The 21,383-nt window shown below is 41.6% G+C and overlaps 1 protein-coding gene across 2 annotated transcripts in view; it reads right to left on the reverse strand.

The window, feature by feature from the left end:
- disc1 (DISC1 scaffold protein) overlaps positions 1–20,085 on the reverse strand; it is a 39,752-nt gene extending 19,667 nt beyond the window's left edge. Inside the window, exons 1-9 of one of the 2 annotated variants that reach the window (XM_026355414.1) lie at positions 19,495–20,085; positions 15,142–16,076; positions 14,719–14,788; positions 13,645–13,801; positions 12,565–12,661; positions 11,952–12,184; positions 9,533–9,587; positions 7,820–7,922; positions 7,456–7,644 (exon numbers count right to left, since the gene is read on the reverse strand). In XM_026355414.1, the coding sequence (XP_026211199.1) occupies positions 7,456–7,644; positions 7,820–7,922; positions 9,533–9,587; positions 11,952–12,184; positions 12,565–12,661; positions 13,645–13,801; positions 14,719–14,788; positions 15,142–16,076; positions 19,495–19,564 (1,909 nt within the window). In that variant the 5' untranslated portion in view covers positions 19,565–20,085. Of the gene's footprint in view, positions 1–7,455; positions 7,645–7,819; positions 7,923–9,532; positions 9,588–11,951; positions 12,185–12,564; positions 12,662–13,644; positions 13,802–14,718; positions 14,789–15,141; positions 16,077–18,202; positions 18,373–19,494 lie in introns of those variants that run through there. The other variant, XM_026355415.1, reaches the window with a different exon arrangement.
- Between the last annotated feature and the right edge of the window lie 1,298 nt (positions 20,086–21,383).

Here is a 21,383-nt window from a genome sequence, read left to right on the forward strand (position 1 = left end):
AACTGACTTGTCATTAGATATATTGTACATGGGCTCTATTAAGAAAGGACGTCATCACAGTTGGCAATGGCATTGTGCTGAGCAACTGCAATAGTATAATTCAATTCAGAACCCCAGCTGGCTCTCTCTTAAGACAAACACACAACTGAGAAAAGACCATTCCCACTGCTCTAGGATGGGATCAAATTGGAGACGGCCTAAGGATAAAAGAGGATTTTATCATGGCCTCATATTGTGCCAGGGGTATAAAGTTGGATGGATAGCTTATGTTGCTTCCTGTGCCCTTCTGCCAGCATTGAACTGTGCCTGAGGAGGCAGACGCAAGCTGGCTGAGCGTTAGTCAGGATGGAGAGGAGGGCAAAGTCAGTACTGTTAATGAGCTCATGTACGAAACATGAGAATATGCCCCCCACCGCAGCAGATCTTTGAACACAAAAGCGTGCACTTACATCAAGTTGCAGACCGTCTATATGTGCATACAAGCAGTACCATTCAATATAAGCCTCACCTTCCACACTGACACACACAAAGACACAAAACTCAGTGCTTTCCCACATTGTAGTGCAGAGTTCCCACCTTAAAAACTAGATCCACAAAGAAGTAACTATGAATTAAAGATGTCATGAAACGTTAGGTCTTGATTGCTTAATTTCTGCAAAAACTGAGGCATACAAAAGACACATTTTGGTTTAATTTCTTATTTCTAGGCCGGTTAGGCCTATTTCCAATGAAGACTCCAGGAAGTTACTGAGCATGAGCACGAACCAAACCAGCACACAACACTAATACAGCAAATTGGAAATGCATTACATAAATAAGTTAACTAGTGAGTTACACAGGTGCTGGCACGCTGGGCCATACTTAGCTAGGCATTGTGCAAAATAAAGTAACCATCTCCTGGCAGTAGCTTCACATTTACCTTACCATACTGAGACTAGTAACTTGTCATTTAAGTCTTGTCACGTAAGTTTCCAAAAAAGTTAAACTCTTCCTTTGAGTACCATGATAAAAACCTATAAAGACATGTCAAAAGAAGACATTGCTCCATAATAAGGGGACACACACCAGAAGTAGCTGGAAACTTCTCTAGTGTAACACCACTTAGCTTGATAACATTGACTAGAGCTCACGCAGAGAGAAAGTCACCTAATTGGGTGTTCTGAATCACACTGTGGTTTGAAATGTAATTTGTGCCATTGTCTTGATGGTGGTTATTAGACAGCATCAGCTCCAGGATGAGACAGGCTGGGGGCTGGCACAGCAGGGACTAAATGAAAGAAGAAGAAAGTGGCTGTGACACACTTTTATATACTCGCTCCCGTCCACGCTTTGGGGGAAGAGATGAGATGGACGTGGTCGGGCTATTTGTGGGGCTTGTGTGCCTGAGAGTTGCATTTTTTCAAAGTGACTAAATCCGCTCAATCACAGAGACGACTGAGGCCTCTTGAGACGCTATCAAATATCTGGTGAGTCATGGTCCAGACAGCTCACTTACCAACCTCCTAATTGCTACGTGAGATCCCGTCCTACCTGACAGAGTCTCTCTTGTCAGCTTTCATTCATGCCGGCTCTGTTAAGCAGCATGCAAGGAGAGAGCCACTGAATAATACATGGGGGCATTAAGCCTGACTTTGGATGGCACAGAGTATGTACAGATGAAAGATGACAAAGCAGGGTACAACTGGAACAAGAGCAAGTTCCAGATTTAGAAAAAATTGGAATAGCAAAAGCCAATATAAGAGGGTGAAGATGGGAGATACAAACATGAGTGTATTTACTTAATAATTCTTCCTATGCTGATACAGTGATACACTGAAGAGAGAGTCGGTGTGCCATCTTGTCGCCATGCCAACCAGTAGCAAAACTAGTGAGCCTTTTCAGGCATGATAGATGAAAATCATCTTTCCTTTACAGAATAGGACAAGATATCAAGCAGTCGAGCCTCCTCCTGTGCTGAGTGGAACCAGAGCGCTGGGTGATATTACCACTTCCTGTAACTCTGCAGGAGGCTGCTGTCATTGGCAGGCCATCTGAATAAAATCAGCACTATAATGGCCGTAAAAAAGAGAGACACTTTGTTAGTCCCTGATACATGGGGCAGTTTATTTGGTGTTGAAAGAACTTAAGACAGGCATTCAAAGAGCGTCCATTGGAAAATGGAAAATTCATGAGCTCAACCTTCCCTCACACCAGTGATCTCAGCAGGTGCTGAACATCAATGACTGCTGCCAAGGACCCTGGCCAAAATCGAAGAGTCCACTCATTCAAAATACAAACAGAACTTAGACACTATTGAAAGATGATGAGAATATGTTCCTGGACCTCTCAATAAGGCTATTTACTCAATATAGGTCAGAATGCAAGTTCATTAGTCAAACGAAGAAATAATTACTTCAGCTGAATAGTAAAGTTTAACAAAAATAATTAATCTAATCATTATCGTCAGTGATGGAAACAGACAAAGCAAATGGAGCCGATATAGCTCAAAGTGACGCACAATTCCTGATGATGAAGTTACGGGTTTTAATAAGCCTGCAGACGTTAATGACGGCGAGGTGTTTGGATTTGCCGCTGCGTTATGAGCACTTGAACACCTCTCTAATTGAAAGAGAATAATGCAGTCATTCCTTCATTGCCTTGTAACAATAAAAGCACCCAACATCTGTGAGGCCTTTGTGTTGTCTAACAAATTAGAGGCGGCTCCGTGCTAACGCAGCAACACCAATATGCATGTTGTAAAAGCCTGCGCATAATAAGGAAGAAGAAAAGTAGTGTGTCTTTGTAATTGAGTTGAAGGCGCTGACTGTGATTAATGTGTTTAAGCTCATCTCAGGCTGTTTGAGTGCAACAGCTCCGCAGGTAACACAAACACACAGTCAGCATATGCAGACACTCACACTGCATGAATGTATCTGAACTTAACAGCAGCCCAGCAGCATGGCTAATGGAGGAAGAGGGACAGGCTTATATCCCAGACAGACACTCAATAACCCACGATGCTATGAGGCTGCGGGATCACAAAGCAGAGCAGTACACAGATTGCAGTTGACATGGCGGAACATATTGTGAGGTTCTGCGTAAACGCACAACAAAAAGAATCATTTGACAAAAAAAATAGGCTGTGTACAAAATCTGTGCTTGGGTGTATATATCTATCTATCTATATATATTTCCGTTTTGGGTTCTGAATTGCTTTGACTGTAATGTTACACATGCTCACTGTCATTATAACTCAAGTCAAACTCAGTAAACAGTTTGTTTGGAGGAGATTCTGAACTTGCCTCGGGCTGTAAAAGAACATTTTCTCTGATCACTGAATGCGGAAAGCTCAAACAAAGAGGAACTCTCCCAAAATGTGCCCGCTCAAAAGCATTCAACGACTTCACCTGTTCACAATCCTGCTCCATTAAACTGGCATCTCATTATTACCCGTGCATCCTTTGGGAAAGTCCATTAGCACCAAGCTGAAACATTACCTACAAAAACACATTTCTGAATCTCCTGCCTTTTTCCCACAGAAGACTTTGGTTTAACAGGAACACTAGTGGCTCCGAGAGACATGGGTGCTTTTAACTTGAAATGTACATGCTGATGTCTGGAAGTTGTTAAACTAAAAATGATGCTATTATTATTAGCACAGCTTTGTGTGCAGTGCAGCTACAGTAGACGTGATGAATCTCAACCTTTTACTGAGGATTTAAAAAAAGAAGCTGATTGATGTATTAGTGGGAGCTATTGTAGTAGCACCTCAATCAACTTAACTTTGTTTTTACAGTACTTCTTACAGGCACGGACACTATGATTCACAGTGGAAGGACTGAATCACAGGAATTACTGCCCAAAGTTCTGAGACAAAAACCAGGAAACGTTCTCCCGGGGCCACTTAACCATTACACTGCTTTCAATCATTTGGACACTCTTTAGGTGAAGAGCTGTCACACATTCCATCATGTGCTCAACAGAAGCACCACGAAAGAGGCAGAGTCATGAATAAATCATTTACGTCCTTTAGTATTGGCACTCCATTAAGAGGAAATTGCATTTGTTTAATAACAGAGAGTGACAGTATTTTCATGCGCACTTCAGGTGTTGGACTGTTATGCACAGTTGAGTCTGGCCTGGACAGGCTCCAAGAGCGCGCACAAAGTCAGACAGTGGTGTAGCCAGCTGTTTGCAGGAAGACGAGACAGTGGAGCTGCAGTTAAAGACAAGAATTAAAAAAATAATGTGATCCAGTGGAGCCATGTGGAGCAGACAACGTACCCTCTCCATCGCCAAAGGACTTGACTGCTACAGAATATACGGCCAGCATGCTAACAACAGCATTAAACAAGCATTAGATAAATCAAGAGGAACACACTCTGACGCTGGATCCAAAATTGAACGTCCTCACTCTTGGGGGCCATTTACTCATCTTATTCAGCTCCTCAATTATTTATTTGTAAATTTAGTATCACTCCAGATCTCTCTTGGGGACAAAATTATACTCTCAGTAGGGAATCAGCCCTCCAGCTTTAATGGGTTTGGTGTTCATCAGCACTCACGCCAGTGGCAATTAGGGACGTAATGGCTCCCAGGCCAAAAAACCCCCACGCCACAAAAAGCGCTGGGCGGAGATGCTCAACACGCTGAAGCTGCGCAGTTTAACTGAATGTATGTGTATTGATTTGGTCAATGTAACAACTGAACTATGTGTTGCTTTAGAGCTCACGCCATGACGAGAAGTCTTATCACGCACAGACATATGTATTTGGTATAAGATGACACTAGAATGGCCATCTTGACTTTGAAGTAGACAGTAATCTCTAATCCCCCTCAGCTAAAAAAATGGTAATGTGCTGTTTGTGGGCTATCAGTTTCCAGATAGCATGTGCCAGCCCCTTATTACCAAATAGGATGACAATTTAATGAGCCCCTTGCTTGGTGTCAGCAACACATTGTGAAATTGCCGCTGCTGCCATATTGTGTGCGCCCACTTAAGCATTTGAGCAAGCTGCACAACCAATCATTAACTTCTTGTCTCTTCCCACAGTTATGACGTGTTATCCACCTGATTCCTGTTCCTTTGTTTAGCCAAAGCATTTGCATGTCACTGGTTTTCCAGCCTTTGTGTCTTTGAGAGCTGAATTATGTTTGAGGCACACTGTATTTAGGATACTGAGGAGAACTTGAATGTGGTTGTCAAGAAAGGCATTAATGGTCATGGTTAGCAAGTCGAGGAGTTCAGGCTGGTATATCAGCAGCAAGAAAAATCAAGTAGGTGACTGAGTTTAATGCATATAGGTGGAACTAAAATAAATATAATTGCTTTTGCAAGCAAAGAACTGGTTTCTGCTATAATAATGTAAAATTATGGAACTGACATGAACAAAAGTACATGTCCATGCATTTGCTGACTGCAATAATGAAAGAGTGCCCCCTAGTGATGATAGAGGGTGCATTCAAGACAAGACAATGGCTCGACACTAACTGTGATGCTGCGCCACAGACCTCGATGAACGAGATAATGCTCAGATGGCTAATTGTACATTTTGCCTTTGCAGCAAGAGCCTGATCCAGAGCTCCAGCCTCCGGTTCTTTAGTACCTGCTCCGGTCCTGTCACATCCCTTTCCCACTGTGAAGTGACCTTTCATAGAAATCTCCCTGTGACTTATGGACTAGAGAGAGTAATACTGCAGGTGGTGCCGTCAAAATCCATTTATCTCTCTGCCAGTGCCAAGAGGACAAACCAACCTAACCTCCTCCCCACCCTCAACCCTATAAAGCAAGTCCTTTTCTTTAAGCAGCATTCAGATCTCCTCTAGGTGGAGAGTGTGTGCGAGAGTACTAATGCATCATGTCTGCACTGAGTGGCTTGGAGGTAATTGGCTACTTCACACAATCTAAACCTCATTTCCCCTGCACACCCGCCACAACCACCAGCCCTCCTCCTCCTCCTCTTAACAACTGCCAATCCTGCTGGTAATTCATTTGGTCTCCCCACTGACAACAGATCACTTCTCCTTCATTTTGGAGAAAAGTCATCATCCACTGATGCCCTCCCAGCATGGAGCAACATCAAGAGAGGACTCGTCTTTCAAAGAGCTCTCATGATTCAAATTTGAAGTGGTATTTAAAAGGTGTACTCACAGGGAAAAAAAAAAGAGAGTCACCTTTTAAAAATACTACAAACATTTTCTTGTCTCCCTGGGCAGATAAAAAAAACACAGAAATGTTCTTTCGGATAATGATGAATTTATTTCATTTAATATTTTACATGGTTATTTAAAGCTGCTGCTAGAGAAGGGGTCGCTTTAGTGATGAACCCGCACATAATAATCATCTAACTCTGTACTTCTTTGCATCTCTACGGAGCACTGCAGCGTTTTTCATTGTTCTTGTTTTATGGTCCACAGCTTTAGTGTTTCTCATCAGTGTCATTTCCAGCCACAGCTGGCAACTATTTTCAACAAAAGCTGTAAACCAAACGGCAGTCAGACAAAGTAGCTATTAGCTTGTGAGCATAATGGAGCACTTAGCTGCAATAGAAGAGCAAAACAAGTATATTTTTACTTCCTAATTGATGATGTGTAAATAGGAAACATTTTGTTAATGCTGCAAGGGTCACATGTGTGTTCACAGCTTGCTACCAATGTCCCAAGGTGTGGAGAAAAGTATCAGTCAAAACAGGTTTAAATTGAGGAAATGAGTTAGTAAATTAAAATGTGTCCATGGTTTTCACTTAATCTACAGTACTACAGCACACATTGACTCAAAACAATGGCTAAATACTCATGTTTTGTACAAATGGGAATGTAAATTTGTTCTGGAGAAGGAATATACTGTGGTTGACAATTAAGAAATAAAAATACTACATGATATCTTAACTTCATAACAGTTATCTGTAAATCTGCAAATTGTAAAAAGTGTATTTTAACAGTTTAAAAGTGGTTTCATGTGCCAGACTGTTTCTTGGCCAGGAGCAGCACCTTTGTGAATTCCCTGCCTAAAACAACAGTGTGTAATTTTTACACCTATGGTTTTGTACAAATTAAACAAACTGAATCCAACTGAATTAAACAAACAAGACATGAACCTGAGGTTTTGTTGCCTTTGGACAGAGCCGGACTAGCAGTTTGCCCCTGTTTCCAGTCCTAATCCTAAAATAAGATGATCAGCTAGTGGTAGCATCATATTTAATGGACAGTTATGGGATTGATAATTATCATCTTGTGTAACTGGAACCAAATAATTGGTTTAAAATAATTTCCCCAAATATGTCAAACTATTCCTTGAGGCTATGTAAATATAACTACACACCACTGTAAAGCTGTCAATAGGCATTAGTAAGATTTATACGTTGCCTTTAGAAGGTATTTGTGACAGTAATGAGGATGATTTATTGTTTTCTGTCTTATGGCCCACAGCAATACAAAGAGTTCAGATATTGATGCAGACTGGCCTCAGTGACTCACCGTGCTGGGCCTCCCTCTGCTCCAGCTCCTGCCTGAGCTGCTGCCGCTGCTCCTTCATCCTGGCCAGCTCCTGGCTGCTCCCCGAGCTGAGGCTGTGCAGCCTCTTGGACAGAGCCTCCAGCCGATCCCGCTCCAAGTACATCGCCTTCATCTCAGCCTTCAGTTCCTTGGCACTGCTGAAGTCATTACCTGCACCGGTGCACCACAGGAGGACATCACTCTCATACTGCCCATTAATGAGCGCCTTAATCATTAATGATGTAATTAAGTGACGCTAATGATGAGAAATTCAAGTAAATGAGGTAAATAACAAATGTGAAATCTAGGCAAGGATGTATTAGGGTGGAGCTAAGTGGAGTAATACCTGAGATGGCTGCCAGTTTGGCTTCATGCAGTGCCAAAAGCTGCGTTTCAGTCTCGCTGACTTTCCTCCTCAGGCTGCTGCCCAGCCTCTGACTCATGACCACCTGGGGAAAAAGAAGGAGAATATGATGCAGAGCAGAGACCGGTACCTAACCAAACCTTTGCAGATACAGGGATCCCAGGGGATGCATGGCTCATTTTCAATTCTGCTTTCATTTTCTTTGTGACACTCATCCTTACAAGACCTTCCAGGTTCATTTCCGTACTTCAGCGCCCGCCCTGCTTTTAATACACAGCAGAGCATCAACACAAATGTGTTACCTTGTCTTTAACCTTTGGAAAAAATGAGAGTGTGTCTCCTTTCACGTGGACAGACAGGGAAATGTGAAATCTCCATAAAAGATGCCATTAGAATGTCAGGGAGGAAAGAGGCCTTGAATGTCACAGGCCTGATGGTGATGCCGCACCTCAGCTCTGTAGTATTCACAGAGGGGTTGATGCCTTCATATACACCCCACCTGACCCCCATCTGCCCTCACTCTGCCCTTTAAACCTCTGTTCTTTCCAATGTATTCACTTTGAGCTACAGCCAGATACAATCCCCATGATGTGCTTCCCTCTTTTGAGGAACTATTTTCACTGCTCAAAGGGATGTGGAGCCGGATTTTCTTCTTGAATCTGACACAGTTTTGTGCAGCACTTTGAAAAGGCTGTCAAATAGGTTGGTATTTCTGAGGCAGCACATCTCCAGGGAGTTTTCTTCACACAGAAATATAAAAAACATCTTTTTTTTTTTTCAAACATACTTGCATAATTTCTTTTTCATACATAACTTAAAGTTGAATTTGCTCTCAAGTGCTTTTTTCCAAGTGTAGTTACACTGACACTGGTGATTTAATTTCAAAGCGTCAGGCTATTTGTCGAATTTGAAAAGTCAATACAGAAAGTGAAAGTTACTTTCATGGCTGCAATCATTTTGCCACAGCAGGTGTGCCATTTTCCACATTGTGGATATCTCATTTAAGAACAAAACTTTTCATTTCAACCTAACAATGAACACTTTTGTGATTGTGGTAAAAGTGTCTCTTGGTGGAAAACCTATCTATTCCTTTGAGGTGCAGTTGTAGCATCAACTAACCATTGATGATGGATTTCTAAAGGATACTGTGACAGTAAAAAGGTCTTTACTGTGCCCCCTGTCCCCCCTGCTGTGCCCCTTTCCCTCTTTCTATTCTTAAATCAGTAGCTCTTACAGATTTCTGCTGCTTCTATTTTTTTTCAGCTGCAGAGATCTATGTATATAGATCAGTAAAAGGGAAAAGCTAACCATAAATCCACCAGTGACATGCAGTACAGAGGGAAGCCACTGAATTGCCAAAAGTTACTCAATCAGATTCTTCTTTCTCATTAGAAATAAAAAAAAAAAATCTTATATTGGTTGTCTCTGTTGCATTGTTTTACAATGGATTTTGGATTTTATTCAAACCGACATCCCCTACTGCTTCTGAGTGTAAGTTAGAGAATTCACTGCCTTGTCAAACAGAAACAACCACATGCATACAGACACTGACATTTAGTATGCATATTTGATGCACTGTAGCAGACACACTGCACATACTATCTATTCTGACTTACTACTCATTAGGTATTCAAAAACATTCAGTCATTGTTGCCATGCTGAGAGGAAGCTGAGCCGAGAGGAACGGTGGCTTACTTTAGCTGTAGCTTCCTTGATGGACAGATTTAGTGCCTGCTCCTGCTCCTGGAGCCTGCAAAAAAAATAAAATAAAAATGTTACAGTGCAGCACTGAAACTAAAGAAAAGTCAATAGATGTTAATAAGAGCATTCAAAGTCTTCAAGTTTACTTTCGTATCTACTAAGCTGGCTGCTGAACACAGAATGGCTTATGAACTATTAGTCAAGTCAGTTGTATTTATATGCTTTTTTTGTGCTTTTCATACAAAATGGCAACTCAGTGTGCTTCACAGCAGCGTAAAAGCAAACTGATCAATATAGTAAAATCAAATAAACACAAATTCATATCACAAAATGTAAAAGGTGAACTTTGTCTCAGTAGGATTTACAAACAAATCCTCTTTAGAACCTCTAATTGCATAAGCAATCTACTCCCCACACGACATAAAAAAGTTACAGAATTTCTAATAAGTTTTAAAAGGCAGTGTCTGAAATATCTTGTCCAATGAATGAGCAAAATAGAGTAGGCACTTGTGTATTATGTACTTATATAGTCTGCACCAATGAATATGCTGCAGAAATCCGCAAAGCTAAAAACACATTTGCATTCTGTGTAACTGCATGTGAAAAGTTGATTTAGCCTCATACTGTGTATAAAGAAAGTATAAGACCTGTTTTTGAAGCCTTCAGTTTTAGCAATTGTAACTAACAGTTAGGAAAGTTTAGGCATTTTTGCTTATGAGCAAACCTGTTACAGATTCATCTTCTCACAATGAATACACAACTGACAGGCATCGTTTACCCCTTAATCCACTTATTTGCTTCTTTAACAATCAAGAAAAGAACAAAACCACTGTTATAACTGGTAAATATGATGCTCTAGGCAGCAGCCAGTTAGCCAGGTGACCAGTTCACCTGATCATTCAAGAGTCAAGTTAATTATAATGTCTGTTTTGTTAAAGCTACACAAAAACTAAACTGTCAAACTGGCAGTTGTGGCATTTTGAGCATTTAAATGCATAATACAATAGACTATAAAAAGATGCTACCGTTTCTAAACCTATTTCCAAACATAAACAGGAAATGTAGATTAATGTATGTATTTTCATTCACTTGATCATAAGATTCAAATAACATCAGTAATGTTTTTACTATTTGTAAACATGCAAACAGGACAAACTACTGAGGTCAGATAATTTGGTGGCAGATGTAAATTGAATTAATAGATGGGGGTAAAAAGCGCATAAAATCCATTATGTATAACACAGTCACCTTGAGACAGTCCCAATTGTCTCATATTACAGAAATCCGTACGTCCTTTACATGTTATTCAAGCTGATGTTCCCAGTGTGTAAATGAAAGTACAACGTGAACATTGGTGTTATAAAATCCTTTTTTGAAGCTACCCTGAATAGTGTGGATTTCTTTAATCCTTGATACGAGAGAGAAATGCCTGATATTTGGAAAGGGAACTGCAACACAATCATCATGATGACCCAAAGCATGCCACCTGGAGATGTGCAGCTGAATACCCAATCTGAGGTCGCAATTTCAATCAGCAGCGAGAATAAATGCGTTCCAGTCGGGGTGAGAACGTGTCAGATATCAAATTATGCCAGCGATGGTGGGTCATGCCTCCGAGAAGGCGATAAGTACAATTTACATGTCTTTCTAATGAGTGGCAAGACAGAGAGGCTTTCCACAGTGCTCCCTTGCAAGCTATTAACTTCAGAGGATATGATGCAAAGTAATCATTTGCATCTGAGAAAAAAACATTAAAATTCAAAGCAGGTTCAGGCAGGTGCGAGAGAACAGGATTGAGGGCGCAAGAAATGTGAGGTAAAAAGTTGTGGCTGCTTGATTTATGCTCTCTGTGGCTGGATAAAAGCAAATCATTCCTCATTACGTCTTACAAGTTATTGCATCACCGTACATTTATTAGCCAGGTGTTTTTGTACCAAAAGAACAACAGTTAGATTCATTCAAAACTGCATTTATTTTTTTTAGTATGTGCAGTTTCCTCTTCTGTTAGTTAGTTGAGATGTTAATTGGGTTGAAACGTGATTTTGACACAGTTGTACTCTTCTAGGCACGAGAGACAATCCTACTGTAAGATTTATTCAAAATGTAACTTTGTTTGTCAGAGGGCAAAGATGTGCACTGACACATCCTCTTCCAAATGAGCTAATTTAATGATAAGAAAATATGTGACATGATACTGGGAAACACATTCATGGACGGATGACTGTTGGAGCGCCACTACCAGTCACAGCCCTCTAGCAGCCCCACCTGGTAACTAATGGTCCTGCAGGACAGGAGCACATGCTGTAAACTTAGACCCAGACAAAACTCGTGTTGTAGTATATACTATCTTTGAGCTATTGGTCCTATACTTGGGTGTAAGAACACAAAGGCATGTACTGTATGTGTTGCTGACCGAAACATGGAGGCTGATGGAGCGACAGAGATCTGCAAGCGGTTTTCAGAGGTGACGAGGTCCTGCAGGGTGCGGCTCATGTCACGGAGCTGTGTCACAGTGCAGCTCCTCAGCACAGAGCCCTCCAGCTCCTCAGCCTCCACCTGCTGCTCCTCCTGCTGGATGTACTGCTCCAGGCATCGGCTGCGCTCCTTCAACTCTGCCAGCTTCTGCTGCAGCTCTGCTATCTCCTCCTGCACAGATGTCATTGAGTTTTTAGGCCTTACTCATCAGATTCTTTGTTATTCTGTTTTCTATGTGTGTTGGAATTAATTCAAATAGTAGCAGGGACTGAAAAAAGCTAATCTGCAGAAGATATTTTTACTTTAATTAACATTTAGTGCTTAGTTAGGTATATTACGTTTACATAACCTCACTAATTATAAGCTGAAAATAATCATTGGATTATTATGTAGCAATACGAGTTTAATAATAATATCAATAATGACAATGAGATCAGGTACTTAACAATTAACAGGCATGGCACATGAGACGTGACACAGAGAAGAAGGAATTACCATTACAAGAATTTAAGACATAATAATATAAAAGAATATGAATAAGAATAATTTACCTCTACCAGCCGTTTCTCTTGGATCAGATGATCTCTTCGATGCAACAAACCCTGTGATGAATGAGGCCGCTCCCCTGCTTCATTCTCTGCACGCTCACTGCCAACAAGTCACAAAAAATGTAAAGTACGTAAATGGTGTTTTAATGTTTTTTATAAACCGACTAGCTTTTATAAACTGTATTTTACATTCATATAATTTTTTAGCAAAATATCTGCTTTCATGAGGCAATTATATTGATTTAATATAGGCAATTTTAATAGGGATTTTAATAATTAATGTATCATCAACACTAACGTTTGTTGTGTTGTGTGTAATGTACAGGTCACCCTGTAATCTGTGGTGGCACTTTTTGTCCTGTTTTTAGCATTTTAAAAGTTGAGATACGGGAACCTATAGAAACACAGTGGGACAGCACTGCTGCATGAGATTTAGGTTACATTTGTTCAGGATAGCCTGTAGACAGACCCCACCTGATTTCCTTCCTGTTACAAGAGCTATTTTTGACATCCCTCCCTGTGGGCTCCATGCTACAAAATTCTCTGTTGTACAATGGAGGTCAGATGACAATCATGATAAGACCATGACAAAGCTTAAAAGTGCAGCTCAACAACAGCGTAACAGCCAGTAGTGAAAGAAGTAGTTGTGTGTTTTATGGAAGCGAAAGCAGCAACGCTACTGCACTGTAGGTATATTTAAATGTAGAGCTGTTGATAAATTGATTAGCCATTCAACTGAATTTTTTATTTTATTTTATTGACAAAATTATTGATTTATCAATAATGGGAAAATAATTATTTATATAATTATAGTTGCACTCCTTTAATGTTGGAGCTGTTCCCATATGTTCTTTATTTTGCATATGTCCTGTAATGTAGGTTGTGGTTTTTTCGCCTGTAATCAGGAAACAAGTACACATTAATATGTTTAGCACATTAAACGTCGATGTCGAAACAACAGCTTATGATTACTGTGACGTTAGTTTGGATCATGAATCAGATTAACATGTTCCTTTCTTTTAGGTGTGAACAGTGGGAGGTGTGTTTACAGTAATAACACATCCTTGTTGTTGTCCAGCTGACCTGCGCTGACGGCACTCTGCCTTCTGGAGGGCGCTGTGCACCGCCTGTCTCAGCTGCTGAAGAAATTGAGCCACACTTGGCTGTCTGGAGGGTAAACCCAGCTGCAGAGCGCCTCGCTCCGTGCACAGCTCCTCCAGCTTTTTCCCAAAACGCTCAGCTGAAAACACACATAGACAGACTCTGAATAACACGCAGCATAATATGCAGAAAACACTTCAGTCATTAGTGAACTGGATTCGTGTGGGAAAGTCAACGTAGAAAATTACTCTATAAATCTCTACAAGAAAATCTAATCAACTGCCTTACTTCTTGTTTCAGCTTTTCAGGCATCTTGCTGACAGAATATTAAGTTAACATTGGTGAAAAAGAATTTCTTGATTTAGCTTTAGCTTCTATGTGTGGACTGTTTTTGGTGGTCTGAGGTTTTAGGTTTTACTTGGCTGACTGACCTGCACTCACACACGCAGCAGAAGAGACTGTTCATCACATACTCATCTACTAAACTCACAGTAAGTCAGCTATTAAAATATTTATGAAATCTTTACTTCAGTGGGAAGTTTTTTTTACTAAATAAACTAACCTCTGCATCTAATTTGAAATAGTATATACGTCACAGTGAGTAAAAAGCAATCCAATTCTTTAGCTCTTTAGTTTGTGCACTTAATATGATCCACAACTAATTAAATTTGCTTGAAATCCAAAAAAGGCTGCTGCGTGACTTCCCTTAAAGTCCATAATCTAAAAAAAAAGAAGTTGAACTGTTAAGTCTGAATCCGGACTAAACTGTGAAACTTCAATATAAATGACAGAGTAACTGAATGTTATTTAGTTTTCTGTCTACTTATTTCACTTCTTAGTCTCCACTATACTACATTTCATATGAACATCAGTTTATATATGCTAAGAGTAAATAAATCAATTTAAATTTGACATTGGTGTAAAATATAAAAAGACATAAAAAACACCTTAGAACTTCAAGTCAGCTCAGTGTAAGCGCTCACTAGTCCTTATCATCTCATCAACCAAAGCTGAAACGACCTACTCATTAAAGCCAAGTCTCGACTGAAAGTTCACCTGCGTCATAGTCATCATCCAAAATGGCCTTCTGCTGGAGTCTCTGTAGCTTCAACATCATGGACTCGATCTGAGAGGGAGACACGATAGACCGAAGCCAGAACAGATTAGCCAACAGTCCAGAGGGCAGCGCTCTTTAAACAGTCGTCACAAGCTAAAAAACTGTGAGGGTGCAATGAACGTTGTTTCAAAGTGATACCAGGTCAGCAGATTGAGGACTGGGTATGAAGTTAAAGGACCTGACTTCGTTATGAAGCACAGACAGTCAGACTGTCTCTTTCTCGATCACAGACAACTTCACAGATTTGGCCTTTTAGTTCAGTAGAGGTCATGAGAAAGTGGTCACCGCATCTTTATTGCTCTGTTAGATGCTGCTACTGACAGAAATATTTACAGTGCATTTCATCACTTCTGATGACCCACCTTGGTGTGAGCACGGTTGTTTTGGAGGCAGTCTTGCAGCGCGGCCTCGTGCCTCTTCAGCAGGTTGTCCCAGCCTTGGTCGGAGGCAGGCGTGGCACTCTCATAGCCAGAGGTAACAGAGGAGGCAGAGGCGGAGGCGGTGTCCGAGTCTACAGACAGTGAGGAGGTGATGTCTATATCCAAAGACTGGGAGTCATAGTCAGGCAGGTGGGATGTAGCCTCCCTGGCACTCCACAGACATTCCCGCCAAAACGTCCCACCTAATGACAGGTTGTCTTTCTCTACCTGGCTGCCTGCAGTGCAGGAGGACAGTGACTGGATGGGAGTTGAATGCTTCGAGACATCACTTTGTAAAGTTGCATGTGTTGTTTGAGGTGAACTAGGTGGATTAGTTGGCTGCTTTAGTGGTTCTTTTTCCCGGGCTGGTGTAGCTGTGGCTGAGTCCGTCCTCTGGCTGGAGTTGAGCGACTGCTGGATGAAACTAAAGCTGGAGTTAAAGGTCTCCTGCGGTGAGGACTGCAGTGCCAGGTTTGGGCTTAGCCTGAGTTCACTCTGTGGCACTGAGAAATGACCCTGAAGGCTGGATGCGCCATTAATGGCGCCGCACTCCACAGGGTGAAGAGGATGAGTAACAGAGCAGAGTAAAGTGCTACATGTGAGGTTAGCAGGCTGTTGCAGATTCGTTAAGGACGCTGTGACAGCAGGTGTTAGACGCTGAGCGCTGGTTGCATCAGCGATGCCAGTGTGACGTCCAGATTTTCCATTCCTAATGCATGCGGTCCTTTCCTCCTCCTCCTCCTCCTCCTCCTCCTCCTCCTCCTCCTCCCGTCCATAAGTAGTGCTCTGTAGTCTGGACTGCTCTCCCCTCATGTACCCTGGTCGTCGGTGGAGTCTCTTACGACCGGAGCTGCCAGCTGTCCCTGATGCTCTGCCACCTGTCGATGCAGAGATTAATCATTAAGCTGGACAACACGGTCATGAGGAAGATAAAGAGTGAGCTCATAGAAGTGGCAGGATTAACGGCGCAATCACAAACTAAATCGGCACCATGTGATGTGAAATGTGTCAATAACACAAGAGTATGAGACATCTCCTCATTAATAGTCTCAGCGTTACTTACATCTAGTCCCACCCCCCTGTCATTAGAGCTAACTTCGCTAACTGAATGAAAACCTACTTGGGCAGCTGTGTGACTTTTCCCAGGATTCTGCTCCAGCTGTTGGGAAATACCAAAGCCACACAGTCATTCTGAGCTAAGACACGCCTCTCAGTGGAGGAGTGGACTACATCAACTACATTTCCAGATTTTACATCTGAATTTGTTAAGGTTTGAAAATAAAGTCACAGACCGTGCACGGGTGCAGTGGAAGTAAAGCTGAATGAATCGGATTCGTGTTGAACGTAGTCTGATGCACCTGAGTCTATCAAGATTAATTCAGATACAATAACAAGATCAATTTTTATGGTGCTGTTATGACATGTTTAGAAAACAAAACATCACTTAAAGCAGCATAATTTTATATATTTTGTATTAATCCACCTGATGAATCTCACCTACTGCTAAACTAAATGTCTCTTTCATCTGTTATTTGATTCATTGTTAGCACAAGTATTGCTCGTTGCAGCTTTAAACAAAAGATGACATATATCTAAGAGGGAATAAACCAAAAAAGTAGGTCAGATGCTGAAATGTAATAGTTTTACACAAGGTTGTGAGGTGGGCTTGACAGAAAAGGTGTGAGACCCGCTGTCCTAGAAACAGACATAAGCAGTGATAAAACAGAAAAATAAACAGTGTTAGGGCTGAAAGTGGAGCAGAATGATAAAGACTGACTTGTGTTCAGAGCCGGACACCTGCTGCAGCGCCACGTGACTAATACATATAATGTGTAGAATTAAAAAAAAAAAAAAAGAGAGTAAGACTGAAATGTGGAGAATCAACAGGCCCTTTGTGTACAGCTGTGCTGCTCCCTCTATCACTACTGAGTCTCAATTTTCCCTTCCCACTCACACAGACACACCAAACACGCATAGAGACACACTGACACTTTTGTCCTGAAAACAGTGGGAGCAGTCATCTTCAGGTCATTGTAAAATCCTGTTAGACACATAAAAAGTCTAAAAGCACCACTAGATAATGCAGACAAACAAAAGATATTGCACTACTGTCAGTTTTATTGTCCCTCATCATTCTTTATTCAAGTTACTTCTTCTACTTCATCTAACAAACCATGACCATCACAAACCGCAGCTCAACCCCCGTGACCTCCGATGATGTCACTCCTAAACCATCCCATGTGACCAGGAAGGAAGAGACACAAAAAAGAAAGCACTTAAGGGAGAGCTGGGATTTTGGACTCGCGGAAGGTCCCGTTTTGGATCGAGAGTAACACTGGGGGAGGGTGCGGGGGTCCCACTGTACCCATTCTGTGTATGTATATGTGCATAGAGCAGTAAGACATCTCTGTCCTCTGGGACCCTCTCACTAAAGCTCAGATTACATACAGCTCCATTAGTGTTTCTTTACAGACGTGGCCACTGTTCCATAAACAATTTAAGAAACCCAACACCCTTCATAGGCACCAAATTCAACCATCCACCATCTGGTGTGGCCCAGATATAACGTAGAGCCCACTTCACATAGTGAAAGAGCCCAGGAGCTGGAAGAGAAGGGCTCCATGATAGAGAGTGTTACTCTATCCACACCATGCTTCGATTACACTAATAAGACTCTTGTCAGTAAGGGGAAGGAAATGCCTCAGGGCCCATTGTGTGCGTCTATCCGTGTATGTGTGTGTGTGCTGGGGGGAATCTACATCATGTCTGATGCCGTTGAGAAGTATGTTATTCGTCGCTTCCTGTCAGGCTTTGTGCTAAAATAGGTTGTCAGGAATTCCAACAGGAATTATAAATAAGCAAAGGGAGACCTAAAGGGGTTCAATGCTGAAGAGCAAATAATCCCAGCTCAACACACGGAGCCTTCCCACACTAATGTTGAAGGAACTCTGGGCACACTCGGAGAAAATGAAGCATCTCAAGTGGAGGAGGCAAGATTATTTACCTTTGGAGATTAGTGACGCCCTGCTCCGAGCCCTTAGGCCAAACACTGCGTCCCATTGGTCACTGAAAGCGCTTCGGCGAAAGGGTGGTGGAATTCAGAGGATCTCATAAAAACACAAACGTTTGAGGAACAAGCTCAGCGTCCTCGGACACACTAACACACATACCAGCAGATCTGCGTGTCAGCAGTCTCCTGAGAAGCAGCAGATGTGCAACACTTCACAGGACAAACCACAGTGTCACTAAAGGGGGAAGTGAAAGTCAGCAGTGAGTCGTTTTTACCATACTTCTGGTCAAATGGTGACAAAGCAGCGAATATGTATCTGTCGACATATCTGAAAATAAGCAAATACCGGCTGACAGGTAACTAAACTTAAATAGTCACAATGCGAGCGCTGCACAAAGCCAACTTCAGCTACTGAGTCTCTTTGTTTGAAGGTTAAAAGAAGTAAAAAATACAAACCCATTCAACATCTGATCATTTTGATTATGGATTCATTTAAAATGACACAAATGTTAAAAAGACAGACTCCACAGACAACATACTTAAAGCTGAATCCCTTTTAGAGTGAGTCAGTATCTGTCTACAGTATATATGATATTAATAATGACCGCCTCTTTAAAACACGCATTCGCCACATCTCCTGACCTTTTTAAAGATTTCATCTGTTTGAAAACATCTTGTGTGAACAGCACTGAATCACGGGCGGCTGCAGTATGTACAGCAGCTATGTGAAATATGCGAGTGAGTTGTGCTCGATAGACAAAAACAAGTCAACATAAGTCTTGTTTCCACACCGTCTGCACATTCAGAGGGGAGAAGAATCAAGTATTTCACAAGTACTTTTGGATTCATCACTTTTCATGAATCATTCAAGAAGCTGACTGGAAGAGAGTCTTTGACCTCTCTGACCTGAATGACAGGAGCACAGACACTTTAAGACAGCTTATATAGGACAGATACACTGAGCTGGCTGAATGTCTATGTAGGGCATCAGCCCAGTGATTAAAAAAATAATAAACCCTCCTCAGGACAGGCCTATCTTCATTGGGCTGAGCTGGAACAGTAGCTACAGAAGTCCCAGTCATATTTATACCCACTCCAGACCCTGATGGAAAACTTGTGTGTGTGAGAACAGGATCATCCGCTGCTCTGGCACTGTCACCACACTAACATGACGTTATTATTACATCTGAATTACAATAAATACACCACAAGTGAAACTCGGTCCTCCTCACGATCGCCTTCTCAACAACAGCAGAGTGGAAAGTTGAAAAAAGACGAGTCTTTACCTTCCATCAGTTCGCAGTGGTGAAGCAGACATTTGCTGTGACACTCCAGTCCCATCAGTCCAGCAAACATCTTCCCATGAATAAAAAGAAAAAAAAGCAGTATTGTGTTGTCAGAAGTTAAATAACGTCAGATCCCAGGCCGGTGCTACAGGGACTCACATCGACCATGTTTTAGAAGAAGTGGAGCCAGGCAGCGGGACTGATCTCATTTCCGTTGTGGAGAAGTGACACCGGACTGTTATTTTTCCCTCGACTTTGGATTAACGCACGGAACCGGCTTTTACGCGCGCCGCTTTGTCCATGACAAACATTTCCTGATGACACAAGTATCGATCCATGTATCAGTTTCTCCTCAGCGGCAAACAAGTGGGCACAGCTGCGCACGAACTGGCGGCGTGGAGAGAAGAGAGGGGTCTTTGTCTCATTCTTCTTGTGGGAAAAAAAAGAAATAAAAAAGCGCCCGATGATTGTGTGGACTGGCAGAAATTATAGCCGAGACAAATCAGTCTCATCGATCAGTACATGGAGAAACTGTAATCCGTTATTTGCGCTGCGCCCGCGCGTCATGCGTCGTGTTGGAGCAACGTGAGGAGCTCCTACGTGTTCAGGAATTTGACTCCTCCAGACCGCCTCATAACCACAGCAGACAGCCTATGAAGGCTGCAGACACATCACCGGATTAAACTGGGCTGCTGGTTGCATTTCTGCGCCCTTTATTTTACAAGCATTCTGATTTCAGTGTCATTGGTGGAGGAGAAACATAACATGGTGCCAATAACTCCAGTGAGGCAGTAAAACAAGATGACAGGTTCAAGTGCGAATTGAGAATTGGAATAATTCCACTTAGTAAAAGTGTTTTATTAATTATTAAATATTAAAATACAACTTTGTTGTTTGTTTAAATTCGAATGAAATCAAAATTACATTCACAAAATATCCAAAAATACAAGTACAGGAATTGCACTTGTATAGTATTGTGTCTTACAGGAAGCACCACAAATACTAGTATATTTAAGCCATATTAAATATTAAGTATTTTAATGCAATGTTTGCAATCTTAAGATACTTACAGAACATTTTCATGTAAAATACAAAAGTGCTCTTTGTATATTCAATGAGGGAATGCATGAGATGAGAGGACTAAAGACCCCACAGAGTGTTTTATCCTCTCCCCCACACATCCAAATGCTGCATTCATTCAGCTTCGCTGACTGATGAACAACAACCAGAGACAAAAAAAGCTCAGTTCAGTCAACACAGGAGTGCAGCTCTTAGACTGCACCCTGCAGAATGAATGTGTGGTCCATGGCTGGAATCCCATCACCTTGCATATACTGCAGGGAGAGATCACCTGGCCAGTATTAAACTTTGTCAAAGCAGCTAAGTGTCTGTCACTGCAACAACTCATTACCACAAACAACATTCAAAGGACTGTTTTACATATTGTATTAAATGAAAAAAGGAAATAAGAACTAAATGGTGTAACTGTGGGGCACATGCATTACAATAAAGCTGCTGTGCTATTAGTTTCACGTGTAATTTGCCTGCTGTAGGAAGTCAGTGTCAATGGCCTGATTTGATTCATTAGAGAACATTTACAAAAAAGAGAGAGTACTTCAACTTTAGCATCAGGATACAGGTGAACAAGACTGATTCAGACAGTAAAATGACACTTGACATACAAAGAGATGGACTGGTGACAGGAATAACATGCAAAACTGGTGATGACTTAACCAGTGACCAGAGAGGGTTAAGAAATAATAAACGGCCACTTTTTAGAAAGTACAATTTAATCCAATACAATACAGCAGCTCTGCTGCAAATTCTACTTGTGTTATAGAGTGCGTACCCTTCTTTCTCCAGTAGATGTCAGTCAGTTCACATAGATT

Source organism: Anabas testudineus, chromosome 15, assembly GCF_900324465.2.
Source record: "Anabas testudineus chromosome 15, fAnaTes1.2, whole genome shotgun sequence".
In the NCBI taxonomy this organism is placed as follows: Eukaryota; Metazoa; Chordata; class Actinopteri; order Anabantiformes; family Anabantidae; genus Anabas; species Anabas testudineus.